Source organism: Camelina sativa, chromosome 8 (assembly GCF_030686135.1).
Source record: "Camelina sativa cultivar CO46 ecotype springtype chromosome 8, ASM3068613v1".
NCBI classification, from domain to species: Eukaryota; Viridiplantae; Streptophyta; class Magnoliopsida; order Brassicales; family Brassicaceae; genus Camelina; species Camelina sativa.
The window spans coordinates 19,539,981-19,561,735 of record NC_141887.1 but is presented as its reverse complement, the minus strand read 5'-3'; the positions used below and the strand labels follow the sequence as shown (position 1 = coordinate 19,561,735).

At 33.7% G+C, this 21,755-nt stretch overlaps 4 protein-coding genes and 1 pseudogene across 5 annotated transcripts; 1 reads left to right on the top strand and 4 right to left on the bottom strand.

The window, feature by feature from the left end:
• Positions 1 to 59: 59 nt before the first annotated feature.
• LOC104707311 (light-mediated development protein DET1) lies at positions 60 to 3,280 on the bottom strand. Of its 2 annotated transcripts, none has more exons than XR_015564025.1 (9): positions 2,280 to 3,107; positions 2,004 to 2,198; positions 1,465 to 1,533; positions 1,307 to 1,363; positions 1,130 to 1,210; positions 874 to 1,035; positions 703 to 763; positions 518 to 617; positions 60 to 428 (listed from the first exon to the last, which is right to left on the bottom strand). XR_015564025.1 is itself a non-coding variant. In XM_010423638.3 (9 exons), exons 1-9 carry the CDS (start codon positions 3,021 to 3,023, stop codon positions 289 to 291), a joined length of 1,644 nt encoding a protein of 547 aa, XP_010421940.1. In that variant the 5' UTR covers positions 3,024 to 3,280; the 3' UTR covers positions 60 to 288. The 2 variants fall into 2 exon arrangements, 1 of the variants encoding a protein (XP_010421940.1); XM_010423638.3 differs by having other exon boundaries at positions 703 to 798; positions 2,280 to 3,280.
• Positions 3,281 to 3,356: 76 nt separating this feature from the next.
• On the bottom strand, positions 3,357 to 4,701 carry LOC104707310 (phytolongin Phyl1.1). The gene is made up of 2 exons (XM_010423636.3): positions 4,520 to 4,701; positions 3,357 to 4,382 (listed from the first exon to the last, which is right to left on the bottom strand). The coding sequence occupies exon 2, from the start codon at positions 4,364 to 4,366 to the stop codon at positions 3,581 to 3,583; it is 786 nt and encodes a 261-aa protein (XP_010421938.1). The 5' UTR covers positions 4,367 to 4,382; positions 4,520 to 4,701; the 3' UTR covers positions 3,357 to 3,580.
• A 6,844-nt stretch (positions 4,702 to 11,545) lies between these two features.
• LOC104707309 (UDP-arabinopyranose mutase 3) lies at positions 11,546 to 13,389 on the top strand. The gene is made up of 4 exons (XM_010423635.3): positions 11,546 to 11,933; positions 12,062 to 12,312; positions 12,395 to 12,563; positions 12,784 to 13,389. Exons 1-4 carry the CDS (start codon positions 11,604 to 11,606, stop codon positions 13,102 to 13,104), a joined length of 1,071 nt encoding a protein of 356 aa, XP_010421937.1. The 5' UTR covers positions 11,546 to 11,603; the 3' UTR covers positions 13,105 to 13,389.
• A 406-nt stretch (positions 13,390 to 13,795) lies between these two features.
• Positions 13,796 to 15,448, bottom strand: LOC104707308 (RING-H2 finger protein ATL7). The gene is made up of 3 exons (XM_010423634.2): positions 15,030 to 15,448; positions 14,851 to 14,933; positions 13,796 to 14,340 (listed from the first exon to the last, which is right to left on the bottom strand). Exons 1-3 carry the CDS (start codon positions 15,273 to 15,275, stop codon positions 13,947 to 13,949), a joined length of 723 nt encoding a protein of 240 aa, XP_010421936.1. The 5' UTR covers positions 15,276 to 15,448; the 3' UTR covers positions 13,796 to 13,946.
• A 4,148-nt stretch (positions 15,449 to 19,596) lies between these two features.
• Positions 19,597 to 21,359, bottom strand: LOC104709602 (putative fructokinase-5; annotated as a pseudogene).
• Positions 21,360 to 21,755: the final 396 nt, after the last annotated feature.

The window sequence follows — 21,755 nt, the reverse complement described above, 5'->3', positions numbered from 1 at the left end:
AAATGTGATTGTTAATTTAGTTGTAACGAAGAAATATTTTTAAAGAGTAGTTACAACAGTCGGCCAAAATAACAATTTATTTATTTATTGTGAAAATTTATAAATTGTTTCTTCCTTTCGAGGACAGATACAAACACATTATGCATGTATGTGTGAATTTTTTGTGTGTGTTTTAAGACATTTTCACAAAATTATGTGCTGTTCTGAGATATTTTGTTTTTTTATACAAACAAACAATAGATTACAACATGTAGGAGGAGACTACTAGACTAGTGGAAACCACAAGAGTCATCGTCGAAAATGGATATTGACGACAGAAGGTGGCATGAAAAGTGTTTGTTGGATGGAGATGGCAAGTGGTAAATGAGGATGGAATAGAAATGAACATATCTTCTTGCTTCGACCATCTGCACTTCCACACTCTGGTCCTGTGTTCAACATATTTAATAGACAACCAATCCTAACGTTAGATCGTGTTCGTTTGGTTTTTCAACATGTTGATATCTAAACAACCAACCTGGTTTTATCTTGAATTTTAGTGTTTGCGGTTGCCTTCGAGATATAAACTTAATTGGATTGTCTGAGGATTGCCTATGCCTATCTGCTGCGGAAATTAACTGTAACCATATCCAAAATTATAAGTTAACCAGATGAAGTCAATCCTGAAGTGGAAGAGAGAATAAGGGTTTTTATGATGGTTACCTTTTCATCGAACCGGAAGAGAGATTGGTCGAAATATGGGGAGGGACTCTGTGACTGACAACTGAAAGGCAAAGAGAATAACATCTTCTTCACAAACTGTGTAGAAAAATTGATTAGATTCGTATCAAAAGTTTTACTTACAAAAGGAGATTATATGAAGTATGTATTAACCTGAGAAAAACTGTTTGCTTTGTTCTTCATGTACTTTAGTTGTTCAAGAGCATGGACGCTGTTAGAATGCGATGTTACAAAGCTCATGAATGGTGTACTACTTGATACTGTAAAGTGATCACTGAATTGCTCAAATAACTGGTAAAGATCTTCTGCTGAGTTCTGCATAAATCAATGTACTATATAAGTCAAGTTATACATAAATGCAACTCTTTTCAACAAATTAACTAACTGCCAAAAATAGCATCCCTTTTACCTGATAGAATGCTACAATGTCAGTTGTCTCCATATTATAAACCGCGAAGAAAGCTGGATGATGATCAGCACTTCTTGTTACCTGAGTATCCATCGATATCATAAATCAAATTAAACAAACTGTAAAGTTTTGACAGTTCGATGTAACCTAGAATTTGTATTGTAGAGAGCTGCTTACCCCACCATCTACACTGCCAAATTTAATTAGCAAGTGTTGTCGATCCAAAAACTGAACCTGGACATCAGGAACACCCAAAAAAGTAAGTTTTTTTCTTCATCAAATGCAAAACACCTTTACACAGATTCCAGTTGCAGGAAACACATGATTGATTTTACCTTCCAAATAATCAAGTCGACATAGTCCTGGTAATGGAAATAGAACTTCTTCTTAAGACTTTGAACCCTCTGACAAACAAAAAAATCGTATCTTACGATTAGTTCAATCCAAGATGTAGTTGACTGATATACAACATACATTGCAAATTACGAAGAAAGGTAGAAAACACAAAGAACTTATAAGATTAGCTGCATCAACTTAAGATGTCACTGTCAACTGTCCTAAACCTTAAACTTCCATGATTAGTTCAATCCAAGATGTAGTTGACTGATATACAACATACATTGCAAACTACGAATAGAGGTGGAAATCACAAAGAACTTATAAGATATTCAAGTTAAGATGTCACTGCCAACTGCATCAATACTAAACCTTAAACTTCCGTTATCAGCCTGTATAATAAAACAACTACTCAACATCTAAGAGAGGAAGCAGTTAAAGATTCTCAGACACAAACATAATTGACTTAAAAAAATTTAAGATTCTAAAAACTCAGAACAATATCATTAATGCACAGAGAAGTTCAAGAACAACATACCAGAACGTTATCAGATTCTTCATTCCAAATCTCTCTGAAGATGAAAGATAGTAACCGTTGCTTGATACCACTAAGAAACGAATTCGAACCACTAGGTTGACTACTATGATGCTGCAACCCATTCTCCGCAGAATCATCTTCCTTATTCCCAACTAAACTCTGTTGTTTGCTCTTATCTTGACCCATCATCATTGCCTAACAAATCAAAACTTCACAAATTTGTATACTCTCCTTCAAGACACCACAATAAAAAGGTAACTGTAATCCTCAGTTTACCTGAGAGCTAGAATTAAGAAAAAGCTCATCATCTTCACGACAAAAGTAACCAATAGCACGAGCATCAACAAGATGACCAGAATCCCTAATCTGAAGAAGATGAATCCTCTGATAACGCAACGAAAGAATCGCTAAGAGATCATCATAGAGAAACACACCCATGTTATGAGCCAAATTGACGAAATCATGATGAAACGCCCTCTCGTCAAGAACCACACCATCATCTAATCTAACAAGTATGAAAGTGATCTTATCAATCGAAGGAACACCAGGTACAGCGTCAAGGGAAGGAGCAGAGTCATGGATCTGTGCTGTAGAAGTAGCGAAAAGACCGAAACGACGAGTGTGGTGGTAGAGGAAGAAGTCTTTACAGATGAGTTCGTTAGCTGAAGCGAGATTGACTGAGTAGAGCTGAGTGAAGAAGCTATCGAATCTAGAAGCACGGCGAGGTAAAGGAGGAGGTACGGTGGTTGTGGTGGTGGAATCGTCTTGTGTTGTTGAGTAAGTGAGCCAAGAAGGACGATAGACGATGAGTTCTTGGTGGTTACGAGAGAAGCTAATGAGGAAGAGACCGTCTTCGGTGAATTTGCGGAAACAGTGATCGGGTGATTCGACATCGTAGAGTGTTGAGTTTGGGACTAGGTTTTCGTAGAAGAGTCTCGACCGATTCACGGAAGCGCTGGGTGGTGGAGTTCGAATCTGTCGTTCGAATACCCTAGCGGTGATGTTACCGCTTGTGAACATTTTGTTTTTGCCCCCAGAGGGCACACAAACAAAAAAAAAAAAAAAAGCTTTTTTGAGTTCAGGTTCAGTGGTGAAAATGGAGGAGACGATGGCAGAGAGAGAGAGAGGTTGGTTTCTCAATCTGTTTTAGATTATTAATGGGCCTAAGATTTAGTGTTTGAGACTGGCCCAATAGCTGTAATATTGGGTCCATTGGAATGGAAGGCGATGAGAGAATGAATACAAGAGCTTGGTTGGTTCTTCTGCAAATGCCAATCAAGTTCCACATAAGACAGTGAGGCATCATAGTTGCCTATTTCACGTATTCTCCTTATTCAAAAAGGCAAGGGAGGATTGAGTTCCAAGCTGAGAGCTCAAACAGTTTAATCATATATAGAGATGGACATTACCATATCATGAAATCACAAAGAACACTGAAGAAGAAAGTACTGTACAAAGATGTGACTAAAGCAACACATAAGCGAAATTATAATTTAAGGCTTCACATATAATCAACAATCAACAATGCTGCATATTTTTGCCTAGTGGAATCGCACAAGGGAATGTAAAGAATCGATTCAAGAACGTGTACACTCGATGCCCCGACATATAGCCAACCAAATACCAAACAGTGTCAAGCAAATCGCTGCATCAATAGCAAGAACAACTTGAACTAACCGCCGCCATTTCCATTCAAAGCTTTGAGAAACAGAACGTCCCCTACTCGACGATACACACTCCGTTCCTGCTCCCGCTGAAGCCTCGGTTCTGTTCTCTCTATCACTAGACTTCCTGTGTTCCTCAAGCTCAATGCCTCTAACTGAAATCAAATGATCTTTCCCTTTCTTCTTCTCTTGCTTGCCTAACCTCCCCAAAAGCGGAGCTTTAGTCGAATTCGATGAACCTTCGCTCTGTTCACCAAGATTACTATTTTGAGTCTTCAAATCATTGTTAGCACTCTCAGCAACACGTTCAAGTGAAGCTATGAGTCTAGTAACAACAGGAACAAGCTGATGTTCAACATCATCAATAGAACCAATCATAGCAGTAAAGCTGCTTCCTCTACAATTCTTCCTAGCAGCTTTCTTGAACTCATCTCTCAAATGTTCAAGAAACTTAAGAACACTAGATCTCCTCAAGGCCTCATCAACAATAGCGAAATACACAAACCCATCTCCTCCTATTAGAAACCCAAACCTCCTCTTCCCGATTGTTTCGAAGTACCAATTGTGAAAAGGCGGAGACTTTTCTAAACACAAAGCAGCGAGACCTTCGTTACTATGGTCACCACCGTTGTAAGAGTAGAGAATCTGATTGTCTCTTGAGACACAACAGTAATGAACTGTGTTCTTGATTAAACCCATTTGGAAAAGGTTTTGTCTTTTTTTGTGTTTTTGTTTTAAGCAATCAAGTTGAGACAGAAGAGGAAAGAAGAGAAGTCTGTGATTAGAGCAAAGAAGAAGAGAGAAATTGAGAGGAAGAAGTCGAAGAGTAAGTCAAAGAGAAGAAGAAAGTACCAACAAAATCCTTCGGCGATGTATTCAAAATCGAGAATGAATTCTCTCATTCCTCTTCTCTAGGGTTCTTGGGTCATGTGTGTGTGTGTGTGTGTGAGCTTTGAGAGATGTGAGTCCTCCTATCTTTGTGAGGAAAAAGTCAGAACTCGACGACCAAACAAAAGGACGTGGTCCACAACCCTATTAAAAAACTATTAATAGCTCTGGACGTTTGGTTCTTCAAATCCATTTGGTTCGGTTCTTGCGGTTCTTAGGATCCATAAGAAAACCGAAGGTTTAGTTTGGTTTTATGTATTTCGGATAGAACCAACAACCACAGTTTATAGATATCGGTTTGGTTCCGGTTATTTTATTTTATCCGAGATATTAAAAAAGGACCAAACTACCTAAATACCAGAACAAAATGGGGCAAAATGTATTGGGCCGAATATCCAAAAATATATTGGTCAGGAGTTGGACAATTGGACAATTAAGGGTTTGCCAAACATTTTCGATTATATTCGGGTACACAATACACATGGATAAAATACCCAAATCGAAAAAATTAAACCAAAATAAAACCAAATTTTTTGTTTATTATAATGAATCTATAGATAAATTTTTAATTTTGTTAAAATTTTGGATCATTATATCTAATATTTTGTTTGATCTATGGACAAACACTGCAAATATATTAGCAAAATCTCAAAAAAACTCACAGCGACAACAAATCTTACAATGAACATCATTTCATAACTGTTAAATTATTTAAGCTTGTAAGAGTTATTATATGTTATCTTTGATTCAATTTGGTTTTGTAGACTCCTATCATATAAGAAGTGGGTAGATTTGTGGATGGTATAAAAGATGCAGTAGGAAACTGATTAGTTTATGTGGCTATATCTAGCTCATTGCCAAATTTGAGGTTTAAAATCAAACAATTGTTTTTTTTGTTTGCTTCTTGCAAACTTAGAGCATCATTAGTGGGAGAATAGTTGACCGTTACTCAAAAAAAAAAAAAATTAATATTCTAATATTAACTAATAAAAAATTGACATGTGTAAAAGAAGGAAGAGGAATGTTTCTTCCTCTAGTACTTTAAGCAGCGTTCTCTTACATTTCTTTTCTTTTTATATTTTTTCATTTATTTTTAATAAGAGAATTTGGGGGAAGTAACCATGAGTAATGATGCTCTTACACAATATTCTTCAATTATTATTTTTGAACAAAATCTTCTTTAATTATTTCCATCTAAAAACACTAATATACACTACAAATCAAATTTTGGGCTCTTAGTGCATTACAAAACGATCTTCTTTTATTGTTTTCTTATTAAACATCACTTTTATTTTTTTTTTGTCAAAGACAATCTTATATTAATAATAAAGGTCATCGTACAAAATGTTCACAAACTATAAAAATGGATTAAAATTAAACTAGCAGAATAAAATTCCATATCAAAACTCCCAAATCTGTATCAAGTCCCAAAACAATCACTTTTAAATTTTAATTAAGATTAATGATTCCTAAAATCTGCACACTTATGTTTACTTTACTTTGGGTGGGCTAAGAGATGAAAACATATAAAGCATTTTCATCATCAATCAAAGAAAATGATATGAAGGGGTGCTTGCAAAACTAGACCTCTAACTTGAGTCAATTGCAAAATTGACTACCTCTTTTTCTCTCTCCAACATTTGTCAATTTCTCCCAATTAAATCCTTATGTATTCATTGTAGTCACAAATATGTCATTATTTCTAATTTATTTGAATTTCTTGCGAAAATGTTTATTACATTCATATCCTCATCTTCTTCGATTATTTACGGTTGTGCCACCGCCATCAATTTTCCAACAACCATGAACAACCAAATTTGAAGCTCTTAAAGCTTCAACAACCTGAATTTGTAAGCTTAAATAACACCCAATGCTATGAGAACTTCATTTTCTTCCATCTCCTCTCCATTTTAATCCAATAAAATTTGCAAGTGAATTCATCTTGTTATATGTCATGATTTTTAGATAGTGATTAAATTGGTGCTGGGTTTCCTCCGTGGTGACTAAAGACGACGTCCTCGGTGCTTGACATTGCGAAACAACCACTAATAAGATTATTTTCCGATAGATTTTGTGATTTTCCTTGATTTTTTTTGCGAAATTAAACTTCATTTGTTAGTCTAACCGTCATAATATCATGTAAAGTCTACTCTGTGGTCAATTTTGCAATTAAAAATTTAGCCCGTAAACTGAAATTTCAGTTTCCTTAATTTCATTTGAAAACAAAAAAATATGGTTCAGACTGCATTATAATCTTTCCGTCAGATACATCATTTACAGTCTACTAAGGTGTATTTTTGCAATTGACCAAATTCTTGACTTTTTAGTTATGACTGCCAGACGAAGTCTTCTTACGATAATAAACTAGTAGACTTCGTGACTATTTTTGGCATTGACCAAAATATTTAAGCATTGACCGTAATATTATTGATATTAAAATAACTAGTTGACTGCAAAAGAAGTCTACTAGTAAAAAAATAAAAATGTTGGTCAACCCCAAAAATGACCACGGCAGACTGTAAACGAAGTCAACATTCCTGGAGACTTCGTATGTAGTCTACTTGGCGAAAGTCAAACTTGGTCATTTGCAAAACTAACCACAACGAAGTTTACTTTTTCTAGTTGACGGATAGATGAAGTCTACTTGTCAGCTAGAAGTCTACTACCAAGTCAATGGTTTGGCAATTGCAAAAATAACCAGAGTAGACTGTAATCGAAGTTAACTTGTTGAAATTTCCTAAGAAGTCTACTCTGTTCTATGTTTTTAATTGTAAAACTGACCAAAAAATTAACAAAGGAAGACAACAAAAGAAGTCAACTATCCTAGTAGACTTCGTCCGGTGTCTGCTTTATTAAATTGTAATTGCAAAAATAGACCACACAAAATAGACTTCGAGTTAAAGTCTCTGCGTAGAAACTCGTTTGACATCAACATGAAGTCGGCAAAATTTGTAAACCAATTTATTGCAAATTGGTAAATAATTTTTAAGATTTTCTTGTTGTATTCTTTGATATATGTTATGTACTTGCTTATATATGTTTTTGACATGATTATATATTATACATATGGAGAAATCAAGTTTTTGGTTTTCTTAGGCAGTTAGGTCATTAACTTAGACTTATTTTTGAAGTCAACGTGTTGGAGTTCTGTTGAAGTCTGTATAATTGAAAAAGTCTTTAATCGAAAAGTTTTATATAAAGGATTTTTTTTGATTTTTTAGTTCGAAGATGAAACGGCGACGAAGATGAAGTGGCGGGGTTGAAGAATACAGGGTTCGGCGAGTTATATATTTTTAGAGTTTGAATAATGTAATTGATTTATCAAAAAAATAAGAAAAGTCTACCATCCTTGATTCACCAAATTTTCACTGGATTTTTCTCCTCAAATGATTGATGGCATGTAATTCAGCAAAAGAAATGATACGATTAATTACATGGCTTTCAGCAAAAGCAAAAGGTTCCTATATATAAGAGCTGTTATGAAGCAAGCTTTCGTAGAGGACAAGGATCACAACTGAGTCATCTGAGTGCAAATTTGTTTAATAACTTAGGTGTTGATTGGTTGTTTGTTTCACTGATTACTTGATCAATGAATGTAGCAGACTTGCTCGTTTGTTTCGCTGATTACTCGGGGCTGTTCTCAACAATTAAGAATTTAGCATAATGAAGTAATTTGACATTATTTCTTTGTTCGTTTTTGCTTAATGTTTCGAATCGTTTGGGTTTGAGTAAACCATTAAAAATAAGTACAAAATCTTTTTTTCAATCAACCACAACAAGCGACTTATACTCTTCTCTATCTATTACAGCCTCCATGATCATCATAGGGTCAATCTCTCCATCATGGCCCAAGCCATCAGTTTCGGACACTGCTGTTCGATGCTGAAGTTACCAAACTTCTCGTATGCTGGAAACCAGGTCTCTTGTTCTGTCTCTTGTTCCTCACCTTTGGTCGCCCACACCTTCCTCTGAGCATCGTACATCTGATAGTAAGTAAACACAAACTAAGTCAGAACTCAGACCCAAACAAAGCTCAAAAGATGAGTTGGACAAAAACAAAGACTTGCCTAAATGTTTTTTTCCCAGGCAATTCCAATAAGCTTAGCCAAACCAGCCTACACAACCATACAAATTAACATAGCTTTCTTTACCATTAAACCCACCACGTGTCTCCTTCTATCCAACGCCTTTATAACTTGCTTCTTCTCTCGGATACTATACCTCTATACCTGCGTCTTCGTCACTCTACCTCCTAGCAAAAAGATAATTAACGACATAAATCACAACTGCTCACTCTCCATTTCCCAACATGAACCTCAAGGGAATCACATGAGTCATAAGTCAAAATAGACGTGGAGAGCTTTCAGTTGCAAAGTCAAGGCTGATTCGAGGGATAAAGATACATAAATAAAAAACAAGTCAAAATGGATTTTTGAGAATAGATCCCGTAGAGTTAAGAATAACACTCACCGGTCACAAGATAGACGGCGACGACTAATCCCTTCTTCAGTCTTGTGAAGCTGCAACACCAATGGCCTCCTCGTAACGATACCAAATGAATAAAATGGTTACAATTTAGCTAAACACTCCAAGACGACATAAGGAAAGAACAATACATGATCAAACCAACACACAGACTGAAAACGATTCAAGAAAATCAACATCAATGAAATATTATTCACATGGCACAATAATGAGGAGCTAGTGTGTAGGTTCTTCGAGTTACTCAAAAATGTTCATGTTATGCTCCCGAGAACACAAAATTTAACCCTAGATTTCAATTCCAAACATCAGACGCCAAACAAAAAACTCAACAGCTAACCGTTGAATCGAACCAGATCTTTCCAGATTCAGCGCACGCCTTGAATCGAACCAGATCTTTCCTGATTTTAAGATCCTAGCTAACTTCCAATTTTGCCGATGAATCCACCTCTTAGTTTCTTCTTCTATGTCGCCTTCCTCGGCTTCACCTCTCAGCATAACCGAAATCCTCCGGGATTGAATCCTGAAACGTGACACGAGCTCCGGTGAAGCATTTGCAGAAAGTTTATATGTAAACCCTAAATCATATAATTTTAACATAATCAGCCTTTACTCCCTAAATTTGGCTAGTTTATATGTAAATTTATTTTATTTCAATGCAGAAAGTCTATTTGGTTATTATTTGGTCAATATGTTTACCAAATTTTTTTTATAATTTTTTTAATTAATATTTAAACTATAATGAAGGAGTAGACATACTTTTATGTCTTCCGTTTGACGTCAATTTGAAATCAACCGTAAAGATATCTATTGCAGACTTCCTCGAGTTAAATCTGTCATTTCGGCTTTTATTTTTTGTTTGGTCGTAAGGGAGTCAATTGTAATTTCAGCACCCTTGGTGGTTATGTTTCTCGAAAATCGAATATAGAGTCTATGATTTCATTTAAATGTAAATAAAGGTACAAAAAATGCAATTGTCCCTAAATTTTAGTTATAGAATTTTAGCTTTAACCAAAAACAAAGTAGAATAGAACATATATAGCTTTGAATTCATCTTGCATAATATAATTCAAAACAGCTAACAAAAAATATTTTACTTAATTATGGAAATTAGAGACTAATCACAAAATTCTCATTCCTACGCATGGTCATTCACCTAATTTGTTTTTTTTTGTATAAAAACCAGTCACCTAGTGAATCTGTATAATGTAGGAAATAGTGAATTAACAATTGAAAATTTTTCATGCTTTGAAATTTCGAAATATACAAAATGCACTTGTTCAAAAAATTACATATGAAACGTGTAATAAAGACATCATTTTCGGTGATACAGATTGAGAAGAAATGACTATCGTACAATGAAGAGGAAAAGCTAATCAGTCATCAAGTACATGTGATACTCGATTCCTTCTTTAACGTTTTCGTTTTTTTTTTGGGGCAAAACTTTAACGTCTATAATTCCTAAATTTCATGCCCAATTTTTCATCTTTAACTTTCTGTTACATCTTTTTCATATAAAATTATTTTAGATTGTTGCGTAGTCTCATACTCGAAATGTTCGTATAAATATTTTAACTGACGTGTGTATATCTAGTTTTTTGGACAACCAATATATGATCAAATGTATTGTTATATCCAGTGTAAAATAAATAGGATTTCCATATTTTCGCCCAGTAATTAATTTTAGTAAATGGTGTTTTGTAATTTGATTCAAAGCAATAATCAAGGATTTTCAAACTTTAATTTTCTACTAATTAAAAGAGTTAGTAAATTTATTGACTTTATCTTAAACACGTAGCATTGTAATCTTTAAAGGTATTTTTTGTTAACCCTAACTCTTCGCAAATCTAAAATTCGCTTTTCCGAAAAGCTCGAAATGACAAAGATTCGATACGTTTATTACATTGTGGAGTAAAACGGTTTCTTCCTCGGATCTTGGGTGTCACGTTCATTTATTATTTTATATATATTTATAATATTGATCGATCTTGTAAATACTAGTTAAGATATTATCGAAAATGGTAATTCTTGTTTTTTAAATAATGTATGTATTTTCTATATATCAAATTTAAACATAGTTGTCAAAAAAAAATAATAATAATAATAAACATAATAATTTAAGATTTCAAAATAAGAATCTAACAGTCACAATGAACACACCAGAATATGTTCTATTAAAGAATTTAACCTATAGTCCTATAGGCTTTATTATATAGAAGTACAAAAAATGATTCAACTTGCAATATACTAAATATTTGTTGTAATACATTAATTCTAAAATTGAAACAGAAATTTGTTGTAATACTAATCATTTGGAATCTTGAATAATCCATAAACCATCTAGAAGGATCTAACTCCAGTTTTGTAAAAAGATAGTAGATGACGCTTAAAACAAGAAACATCAAGCAAGTTTTGGCAACCAAAAAGAAAAGTGAAAAGCTACTATATTTTTATTCTTCAAGTAATATAATAAATACTATAAATACTCGAGGTCTCATTCTCATTATCACACATCACCTTCTCTTTTACTCTTATCCAACTCTTTGCAATTTCTCAGTCATCTCAAATGGCGCAACTCTCTTCCTCGGTGAATCCAATGCCCATGCTGAAAGATGAGCTCGACATCGTGATCCCAACGATCCGTAACCTGGACTTCTTGGAGATGTGGAGGCCATTCTTTGAGCAATACCATCTGATCATCATTCAGGATGGTGATCCTTTACAGACCATCAAGGTTCCAAAAGGGTTCGACTATGAGCTGTACAACAGGAACGATATCAATCGTATCTTGGGTCAGAAGGCATCTTGCATTTCCTTCAAGGACTCTGTTTGCCGCTGCTTCGGTTACTTGGTCTCCAAGAAGAAGTATATCTATACCATTGATGATGATTGCTTCGTACGTAGCTTTCTCTCTCTCCCTCTATCTATCACATGTTTGAGTAGCATCATCGGTTTACTTTCAAACTAGATAAATGGGTTTTGTTTGTAAATTAGGGTTTTTTTTTTGGGGGCAATATGTTGCAGGTTGCGAACGATTCATCGGGGAATGATATCAATGTGATTGAGCAACATATGATGAACCTCTTAACTCCATCAACCCCACACTTCTTCAACACACTTTATGATCCATACGCAAGTGGTGCGGATTTTGTTCGTGGATACCCTTTTAGTATGCGCGAAGGTGCTTTAACTGTGATCTCCCATGGCCTTTGGCTCAACATGCCTGACTATGATGCTCCCACTCAGCTTGTGAAGCCACTTGAGAGGAATTCCAGGTAAACAGACAACTAATTTGCTTTTCTTCCCTTTTCTATGAACTTAAACATCACTAAGTTACTCTTTTTTTTATCTATGCAGGTACGTTGATGCTGTTATGACCATACCCAAAGGAACTCTTTTCCCCATGTGTGGTATGAACCTCGCTTTTGACCGTGAGCTCATTGGCCCGGCTATGTACTTTGGACTTATGGGACATGGGCAACCAATTGGAGGTTATGACGACATGTGGGCTGGTTGGTGTGTCAAGGTACGTAGGTGAATTCTACTTAATTTATCATAGTTTGGCTCTCATAAAATTTTTGCTTTAACGAAAAGAAGTCATATATAGTCTCTTGTGCATTAATTGGTTACTTTTTCATCTTCATACATTTGTCTACTAATCTAATCTAAACTTTGTAAATGAAGAGATGTATGTATATATTTCGTACAGTAATCTTTTCTAATGTTTTGGACAATGGACAATGTAGGTGATATGTGACCATATGGGGTGGGGAGTGAAGACGGGTCTGCCTTACGTATGGCACAGCAAAGCCAGCTGCAACCGATTCGAGAATCTGGAGAAGGAATACAATGGAATATTCTGGCAGGAAGAGGGGATACCTTTCTTTCAGTCAGTTGCTCTACCCAATGAATGCACTTCGGTGCAGCAATGCTACCTCGAGCTGGCTAAGCAAGTGAAGGAGAAACTTGGAAAGGTGGATCCTTACTTCATCAAGCTTGCAGATGGAATGATCACTTGGACTGAAGGTTGGGAAGAGCTCAACACTCCAATGGCAACCGAAAACTGAAGCACTAAACGAGGGCGTGGTAAGTAAAAGAGAAGACGTGAATGTTAAAAGAAAAACCCAAAGATCAAGTAAAACTGAAGCAGAGCAGTAAGGTTGGTATGATCACATGTGTAACCCTCTATATGCTTCTCATAATAATAAAGTTAAAGAAAAATGGTGTAATATGTTCTTTAAGTTATGTGTGTTGCCTTTACCGGCTTATAGGTCTGCTATAAATAATGATGTAAAACATGCTGCTGATGTTATGTAATGCAAAATTATAAACTATCTTCTTTCTTCTTTTTATATATATTACTATTTACTTATTTAGAGACAATTAACTAATAGTGATGAATATTTCTTATATTGCATGCCTTATTTGTAAACAACAAAGATGCATGCTCAAACAAATTTCAAATAAATATTTATAAATAATGCAAACAAAGAACTTGACTAGTGTATATCTGTAGAAAGACTGATATGAATAAATAGATAAAACTCTATAAAGTTCCATAGCTAAGTGAGTTTGTTTAGTGGTTTTCGTAACTCGTAAGTAGCACGTACAGAGTCCGACATATACGTATCAACCCAAACCAACACTCTAAGCAGTCCATAAAACAATTATGAAGTTAACTTTGTTCAGATAACCCCACACCAATTCCTTTCATGAGATACGAATGATAACTAACTTTTAATAAGTTGTGACACGAACTTTTCCAAACTTACCCAATTATTTTATATTATTAATCATGCATTTATATCACTCATAGCTAGCAATGTAACAAGTCACAATGCAAGAGAGAGAGCAAAATTTCTTAAATCCTAACCAGAACATCATGAGATAAAGCTTTTGTTTTTGCTTTTTAACCAAGTCTGCGATTCCAACAACCATCCGATGTCGTCCCTACGCTGTTTCGTTCATTCTCTTCTGTTTCCTTAGAGATAACCTCTTGATTATCTCCGTTACGACCTTCTTGGCCATCATTGATCTGAATAATTGCTCCGGTTGTTGATGAATGGGACTCTGGTTGAGCAGAAGCTCCTCCTTCATTAGAGTTTTCCATGGAAGAGACAACCTCTGGGCCTTGAGGGGACCGGTCTAGGGACGGCTTCTGGATAAGAGAGAGACGACAAAGAGGGCAAGTTGTATGTGATGTGAGCCATATATCAATACATTCCATGTGAAAAGTGTGCCCACATGATGGCATTTGTTGGAGCTTCTCATTTGCTTGGTAGTCCCCAAGACACACTGAACATCTGTTTTTCAAGTCAAAGTCAATCAAACCAGGTGATTTATAATCATACTTTCTTATGTTTTGGCTCTTCAATAAAGAAAGAAAACAAACAAATACAAAAGCAGCTATACACATATTATGAGGCCAATATAATTATCTAAGAATAAAAGATTCTTTCAAATCACACAAGCACATTCTCCAGAGAAGTTATACAAACCACAAACTCATATGACTTTTCTAAATCACTTAATCATGAGAAAACCAAAATTGCACCAATTGTAACGGTTTCAATGCAATCTTATACGCAAGAAACATTATCCACTTACCAATCACACCATACATTATTTGGAAAAATCTAATTTATTACGCAAAGCAAAATTATCATTTCTCTTTTTTTTTTTCCATCTCTCGCTTAATTAGGTTTTTTAATTCATACTGACGCAACATTGTTTTAAGCTTTTCAATCACCAAAAAGTTACATTTATGAGATCAGCCTTAAAAAAGATCAGAATCAAGAAAATAAGACACTCACTGTGAATCTTTGACAGAGAAGCTCTCCTTGTAAATAACAACGGGAAGCATCTCTCTCACATCTTTGCTCAGTCCTGATTCAGCCTGTTCACATATATATTTGAAACAACAAACAAATCAATACAGAACCAAAACCCATCAGAATGAATCAAGAACCACAAAAATCTTTAAGAGTCATACAGTTGAGAGATTGTTGTTGGGGGGAACGAAGGCACGACCACGCATTCCAAGAGAAGACCAATCCACACTGGCGGCGCTGTTACGACGGAGGTAAACGAAGTAAAGCACGAAGAGGACGATGAATGTGAAACAAATGGGAATAGAGAAGATGAAAGCTTGGTACGTTTTCATTTTCTCAGCTCCGTTCGAGTTCGATGGTATGTAAGTTCCTGGAATTGGGTTTGGGTTTGGGTCGCTGTATGACATCGCCGACACTGTTCTGCTCCACACACCAAGACAAAAAAGAAAAGAAAAGGACAAGACTTATTTCACTTTCTGTCTTTGGGTTTGGTTCATTCTGAGGGGGAAGCAATGGTGGTGATAAGATGAGAAAGAGAGAGGTGGGGAGAAGTATTCAGGTGTTGTTATTTGTAAAAGACAACTATATGTGTGGCCTATTTATTTATTTTGAGAGAACATGTCACAACAAAAAGATAATTATAATAATTATCTAGTAAAATTACAGATTAGGATAGGTACAAAATATGAGATATACGTCTATAAAAGTATTAGGAAATACTATTCTTAAATTTGAATAATTAAAAGTGGTGATTTAATGTTGATTTTTTTCTAGAAAAACAAGTTTAACATGTGTAGAAAAATTGAAACCGTTTTAGGTTGTTGAAAATCTGAGTCATACTCATATTTAAGTAGATTTTTTTTAATTCACCAATTACAACTCAGACGAGTATTTGACTCTGCTGAAGAACAATTGACACATGTTCGGTTGTTTTTGTTTTTAGCTTTTTTGAAAACTAGTAATATTTTATTTTCTTTGACTATATCTGATGCTAAAATTATTTTCTTTGCTAATTAAAGGTTTTTTTAATGATTTAGCTGGAAATAGCTAAGATGTTTGAAATAAATAATAATTTTATAGAAACTTCACTTTTTCTTAAAATATAAAAAAATAATAATTTGTGTCTTCCAAATAAAATATCAGATAATTATATATTTTTAAAATTTTCAAAAAATTAAAATTTTCAAAACATCTTTTATATTTTTCTAGTTTTTTCTTTCAAAAACATCTATTATAAGCTTTAAACCTAAGTGGTAAATCGATGTTACTAATATAAATACATATTTAGACTTATGTTGGTAATTCTAACATACAAATTTTATTACATTTATAAATAAATATTTTCTAAGATATCAAATGGTTAATGGTGCTAGAATATAAAATATACACATTAAATTTTATCATTTTAAGATAAGAATTGACAAAATTCAATATTAAAAAGTTCAAACAAAAAAAATCAAAAATTAAAAAGACTTCCTGAGTAGTTTTAGGGTACTACTGATCGATGCTCCAAATTTTTTTTGTCGTGACATACTTATATAAATAGTAATATAAACATCTTAAATATAATGTCCACACGTGAATTTCGACATGAATAAAGAGAAATATTTACGTTATTAACTGCAAAAATGCATGATATGTATTTTACCATTCCCACCGTTATGCTAATTTGGATATTTGAGTCTATTTTAAAATAAAAACACTTAGTAGTTTTAGTTATATATTGTTGTTACAAATTTGTTCTTATCATAACTTACTCTATATAAATAATAATTTATACATCTCAAATATAACGTCTGGACGTGACTTTTGGAGTAGATCTCAAGAAATAATTCCATTACTAATTGTGACAAATGCATCACTACTTGTTAAGGGTTTTACTATTTCCAACGAACAAGTCCAGTTAAAATGAAAACACATATTAGTTTTAAGTTAGGGATTGATGTTTTATTTTTATTTTTACCATGGCTCATTTCATAGAAATAATAATTTAAATATCTCAAACACAACGTCCGAGTGTGAGTTTCAGAGTAAAACTCGAGAAATAATTACGGTATTAAGTGCAAAGTTTACTATTAATTGATAAATTATTTTACCATTTCCAACAAACACGTGAATCCATTGTTATGCTAATTTGGTACATTCATGCCCATTTTAAAATAAAAAGTTATTAGTTTTAGGTTAGTGATTAATTCTAATCTTTTTTCTTGTCATGACTTAATTTATATAAATAATAACTCAAACATCTCAAATATAACGTTCAAGCGTGAATTTCGTTGTAAATCCCAAAATGGTTAATTTTCCGTTTCTTAAATTTTTACTTGTTAAATATTTCTACTATTTTCAACGAACACACGCTTTATATAACCCAAATCCATTGTTATGCTAATTTGGCATATATCCAAGTCTAGTTTAAAATGAAAACACATATTAGTTTTAGGTTAGTAATCGATGCTTCAAAAATTTTCTTATGGCAAACTCATTTTATATAAATAATAATTTAAATATCTAAACTTTAACGTCCGCTTGTGAGTTTCATGGTAAATCTAGAGAAATAATTACGCTATTAACTGCAAAATTTGCTTCATTAGTTGATAATTATTTTACCATTTCTAACAAACAAGTGTTTTATATAACTCAATTCTATTGTTATGAAATTTGGCATATCCATGCCCATTTTAAAATAAAAAATTATTAATTTTAAGTTAGTGATCCATATCTTGTTGCAACTCATTTTATATAAATAATAATTTAAATATCTAAAATATAACTTCCGATTGTGACTTTCAGAGTCAATCTAGAGAGATAATTACGATATTAGCTGCAAAATTTGCATCATTAATTGATAATTATTTTTCCATTAACAACAAACAAGTGCTTTATATGACTCAAATCCATTGTTATGCTAATTTGGCATATCTATGCCCATTTTAAAACGAAAACTTATTAGTTTTAGGTTAGTGATCAATTCTAAATTTTTTCTTGTCGCGACTTAATATATATAAATAATAATTGAAATATCTCAAATATAACCTTTGATCTTTAATTTCTGCGCAAATCCCAAAATAGTTAATTTTCTGTTATTTGAATTATTAGTTGATAATTATTTTACCATTTCCAGCGAACACATGCTTTATATAAACCCCAATCAATTGTTATGCTAATTTGGCATATATCCAAGTCCAGTTTAAAATGAAAACACTTATTAGTTTTAGGTTAGCGAATGATATTCAATTTTTTTATCTTAACTCATTTTCTATAAATAATAATTTAAATATCTAAAATATAACGTAGGAGTGTGAGTTTCAGAGTAAATCTCGAGAAGTAATTATGCTATTAGCTGCAAATTAGTAATTATGCTATTAGCTGCAAAATTTGCATCATTAGTTGATAAATATTTTATCATTTCCAACAAACAAGTGCTTTATATAACTCAAATCCATTGTTATGCTAATTTGGCATATCCATGCCCATTTTAAAATGAAAATTTATTAGTTTTAGGTTAGTGATCAATTCCAAATTTTTTTCTTGTCGTGACTTAGTTTATATAAATAATAATTCAAACATATCAAATATAACGTCCGTGCGTGAATTTGGCGTAAATCCCGAAATAGTTAATTTTCCGTTATTTGAATTATTACTTGTTAGTATTTAATCATTTCCAACGAACACCTGCTATACATAATCCAAATATATTGTTATGCTAATTTGGAATATCCTGGTGACTTTGCATGCTACCTACTTTTGTAAAACCATTAACTTTGTTAGTTTTGCCAGGTTTGTTGACTATAATATAGTCTTGTACAAGCTTGTTGATGTGTGTAGCATAGCATGATGCGTAAATGAGTGAATGAAACAAAAACGGTATCAAATTAACGCTTGTTCTCTTTTCAAATCTCTGAAACAACCATATAAGTATTTAGATAATATATATATTATATATATATATATATATATGAATATACAAGACCACAATAATTCGTAAAGGCTGATGTGAGCCAGACTAGGATGAACCGGATTGCACTATATGGTGTTTACTGTTTAGTATGATAATGCCACCAACATCTCAAGAAAAGCCATACGTAGACTCATCCGAAGTTATAATACTTTAATGACAATATGATTCATTCTATAAACAAAAATATAGAGAATATTCAGATATGGATGATGAACACATCAGCTTTGATCACTCCCACGGACGCGGAGATTCGCAGATTTGCCTTCTCGCTCTGCTTTTAAGTTTTGTCAACGCTTCCCTGTACCTTGTTGGTACGAACGAAGAGACACTTTATTTCAGATTCTCTTTTTGACATCGTCATTGTCAACTTCTAAAGTCAATGCTTTTTTGTTATAAGTTAGGTTCTCTCTCCAAATTGATATATATATATATATATATATATATATCCAACTTAGAAAACGTTCTCTAGAGGATCATTTTAACCTCAAAGTTAGATACTTTTTTTTTCCCATCACAATTAATGAGGCCAATTGCAGAGAAACTCAAAGTAGCATTTCGTTTTTTTTTTCTTTTTTTTTTTTTTAAATTTGGTTTGGATTCGGTTAGATTTGATATTAGTTTGGTTCGGTTCCAATTTGATAAGAGAATACTAAACCAACTTCATTGTTACTTATTTAGTAGTTGATATAAAATTAGTAATAAAGAGATGCAAATCTTATTTTAATCATCTAAATCTTTTTGTTATTTTGGTGATTAGAAAACTCCTAAATCTATGTAGGACTAGTGGGTACTAAATTTATAAGTATAAACCAAATTATCATTACGAATTTACTAATAGATTTCATGAGCTGCTGAGCATCCGATGGAGTTGGAAGTGCAGGAATAGCTCCTTTCTGAGTTGTACACACAGCTCCACATGCATTTGCAAAGGCAAGAGCTTCCTTCAGCTTCCCTTCATCCTGCAATATTCATATTTACTCAAATCACCCAAAAACTCAAATATTCTTGGTTTTAGCCTGTTTTCTCATATCTAAAACCTCAAAACGTCATCAAAATATCTGTAGTTAAACGTGTAAGGAATTACAGTATATATAGTCCTTTACAGTAGGGTTTTGATTATACTAATTACACATGTTTCCTTATTAGATATATGTACTCTCTATAAAACGTACATCGAGTATGGAACCGTCTTTTCCCAATGAGACAAGAAATGAACCAACAAAAGAATCACCAGCTCCAGTTGTATCAACTGCTTTCACAGCGTATCCAGGCACTCTCCCTTTGAATTTCTGCAATTTCGCCAGTCTTTAGATCACTCTAACAAGGAATAATCATATCAAATCTGATTCCTTTTAATTAGTTACCTTTGTGTAGTATCTGCAACCTTTCTCTCCATTAGTTACGATAAGCAGCTTAAGCTTATCATGCATGAGAGACAAAACAACATCATCCTTCTCTGCATCTCCACGGGTGAGAAATGTCACCTCATCATCACTTACCTAAACACACCAAACTCAACACTAAGATCACCAAAACAGAACACATCATTTACAGCAAAACAAACATATATATACACCTTGATAATATCAGCCTCATTTCAAATACTCTTGATGCCTTCAATTGCAGCTTCAGTGGAAGGCCAAAGAGGTAACCGAACATTCGGGTCATAAGAGAGCAAAACTCCAGCATCCTTTGCGGTTTTCATAGCAGCCATGTGAGCGGTTCTACATGGCTCAGAGATCAAACTAATAGAACCATAGTGGAAAATCTTGGCTTTCTTGATAAGATCCTTGTTGAGTTCAGATTCTTTCAAGAGCATATCTTGTTAGAGATAGAATCCCAAAACCAGAAGTACTATCAAAACCCCTTTATTATAATAGTAGAGAAACAGAACAATAACGTAACTAGAGTAAAACTCCCCAAAGAGAACTAAGTTATCTTCCCTCGGCCTAACCCGATCGAAACCTCCAAAGCTCTCAATTGCTTGGATGAGTCTTACAACCTAGACTTCATCTCTATATATAATCAATGGTAAAGTAAAACCCTAAGAGAAAAGGAAAGAAGAAAAATAGAAATAATCCTAAATAGCTAAATAAAAATATTCCTAACATATCCGCACTCGGGTTCCTGTAAAACATGAACTCTCTCTCACCATCTTTTTTTCAATGTCACAAAGGTCAATGCGGTTCTTGCATTGGTGTCAAAGCAAACACCTTCGCTGTTCACACCGTTCTTTTTCAATATGTTAACCAACATATGTCCAAACTCATCATCACCAAACTGAAAAAAAAAGACAGAATACCACACATCACTCTACAGGCTGCTGACATAGATTCTAAGTAACATAAGAAAAGATACAAACCTTGCCGATGAAAGCAGATTTGCCACCGAGTTTGGTGATGGCACACGCAACATTAGCCGGAGCACCACCAGGGGGCTTTGAAAAAACCTGTGGATTCAGCTATACACCAGAAGTGTCAGGGACAAAGTCGATAAGCATTTCACCAAAGGAAACAATCCATGGAGTAGCCATCTTTTGTGGAAAAACAAATGAAAGCTATAACTAAAAGAAAACATCTGTTTATAAAGCTGAAGAAGGACTGTGCAACAGAAAGGCATGTAAAGTAAAGAACAAAACCCCTAATTTGTAGTACAACTCAGTCCAATCTTTTGACTGTGAAAACCAAAACCCTTTAATTCATGTTAAATCGAGTAAAGAACAATGAAACATCAATTAAATCTTGGTTTGACCAAATTATCTGTTACAGAGGTTTTTTATATTCTCAGAGTATGGAACTGAAAATATAATTAACAAATCTTATGAAATGTGACTAATCATTAGTTCAATGATTAAACTTGATTTATTAAAATAGTAAAAGTAAAAAGGGTACAAAACAAAAGAGCATTAAACGAATAGATAATTAAGGTT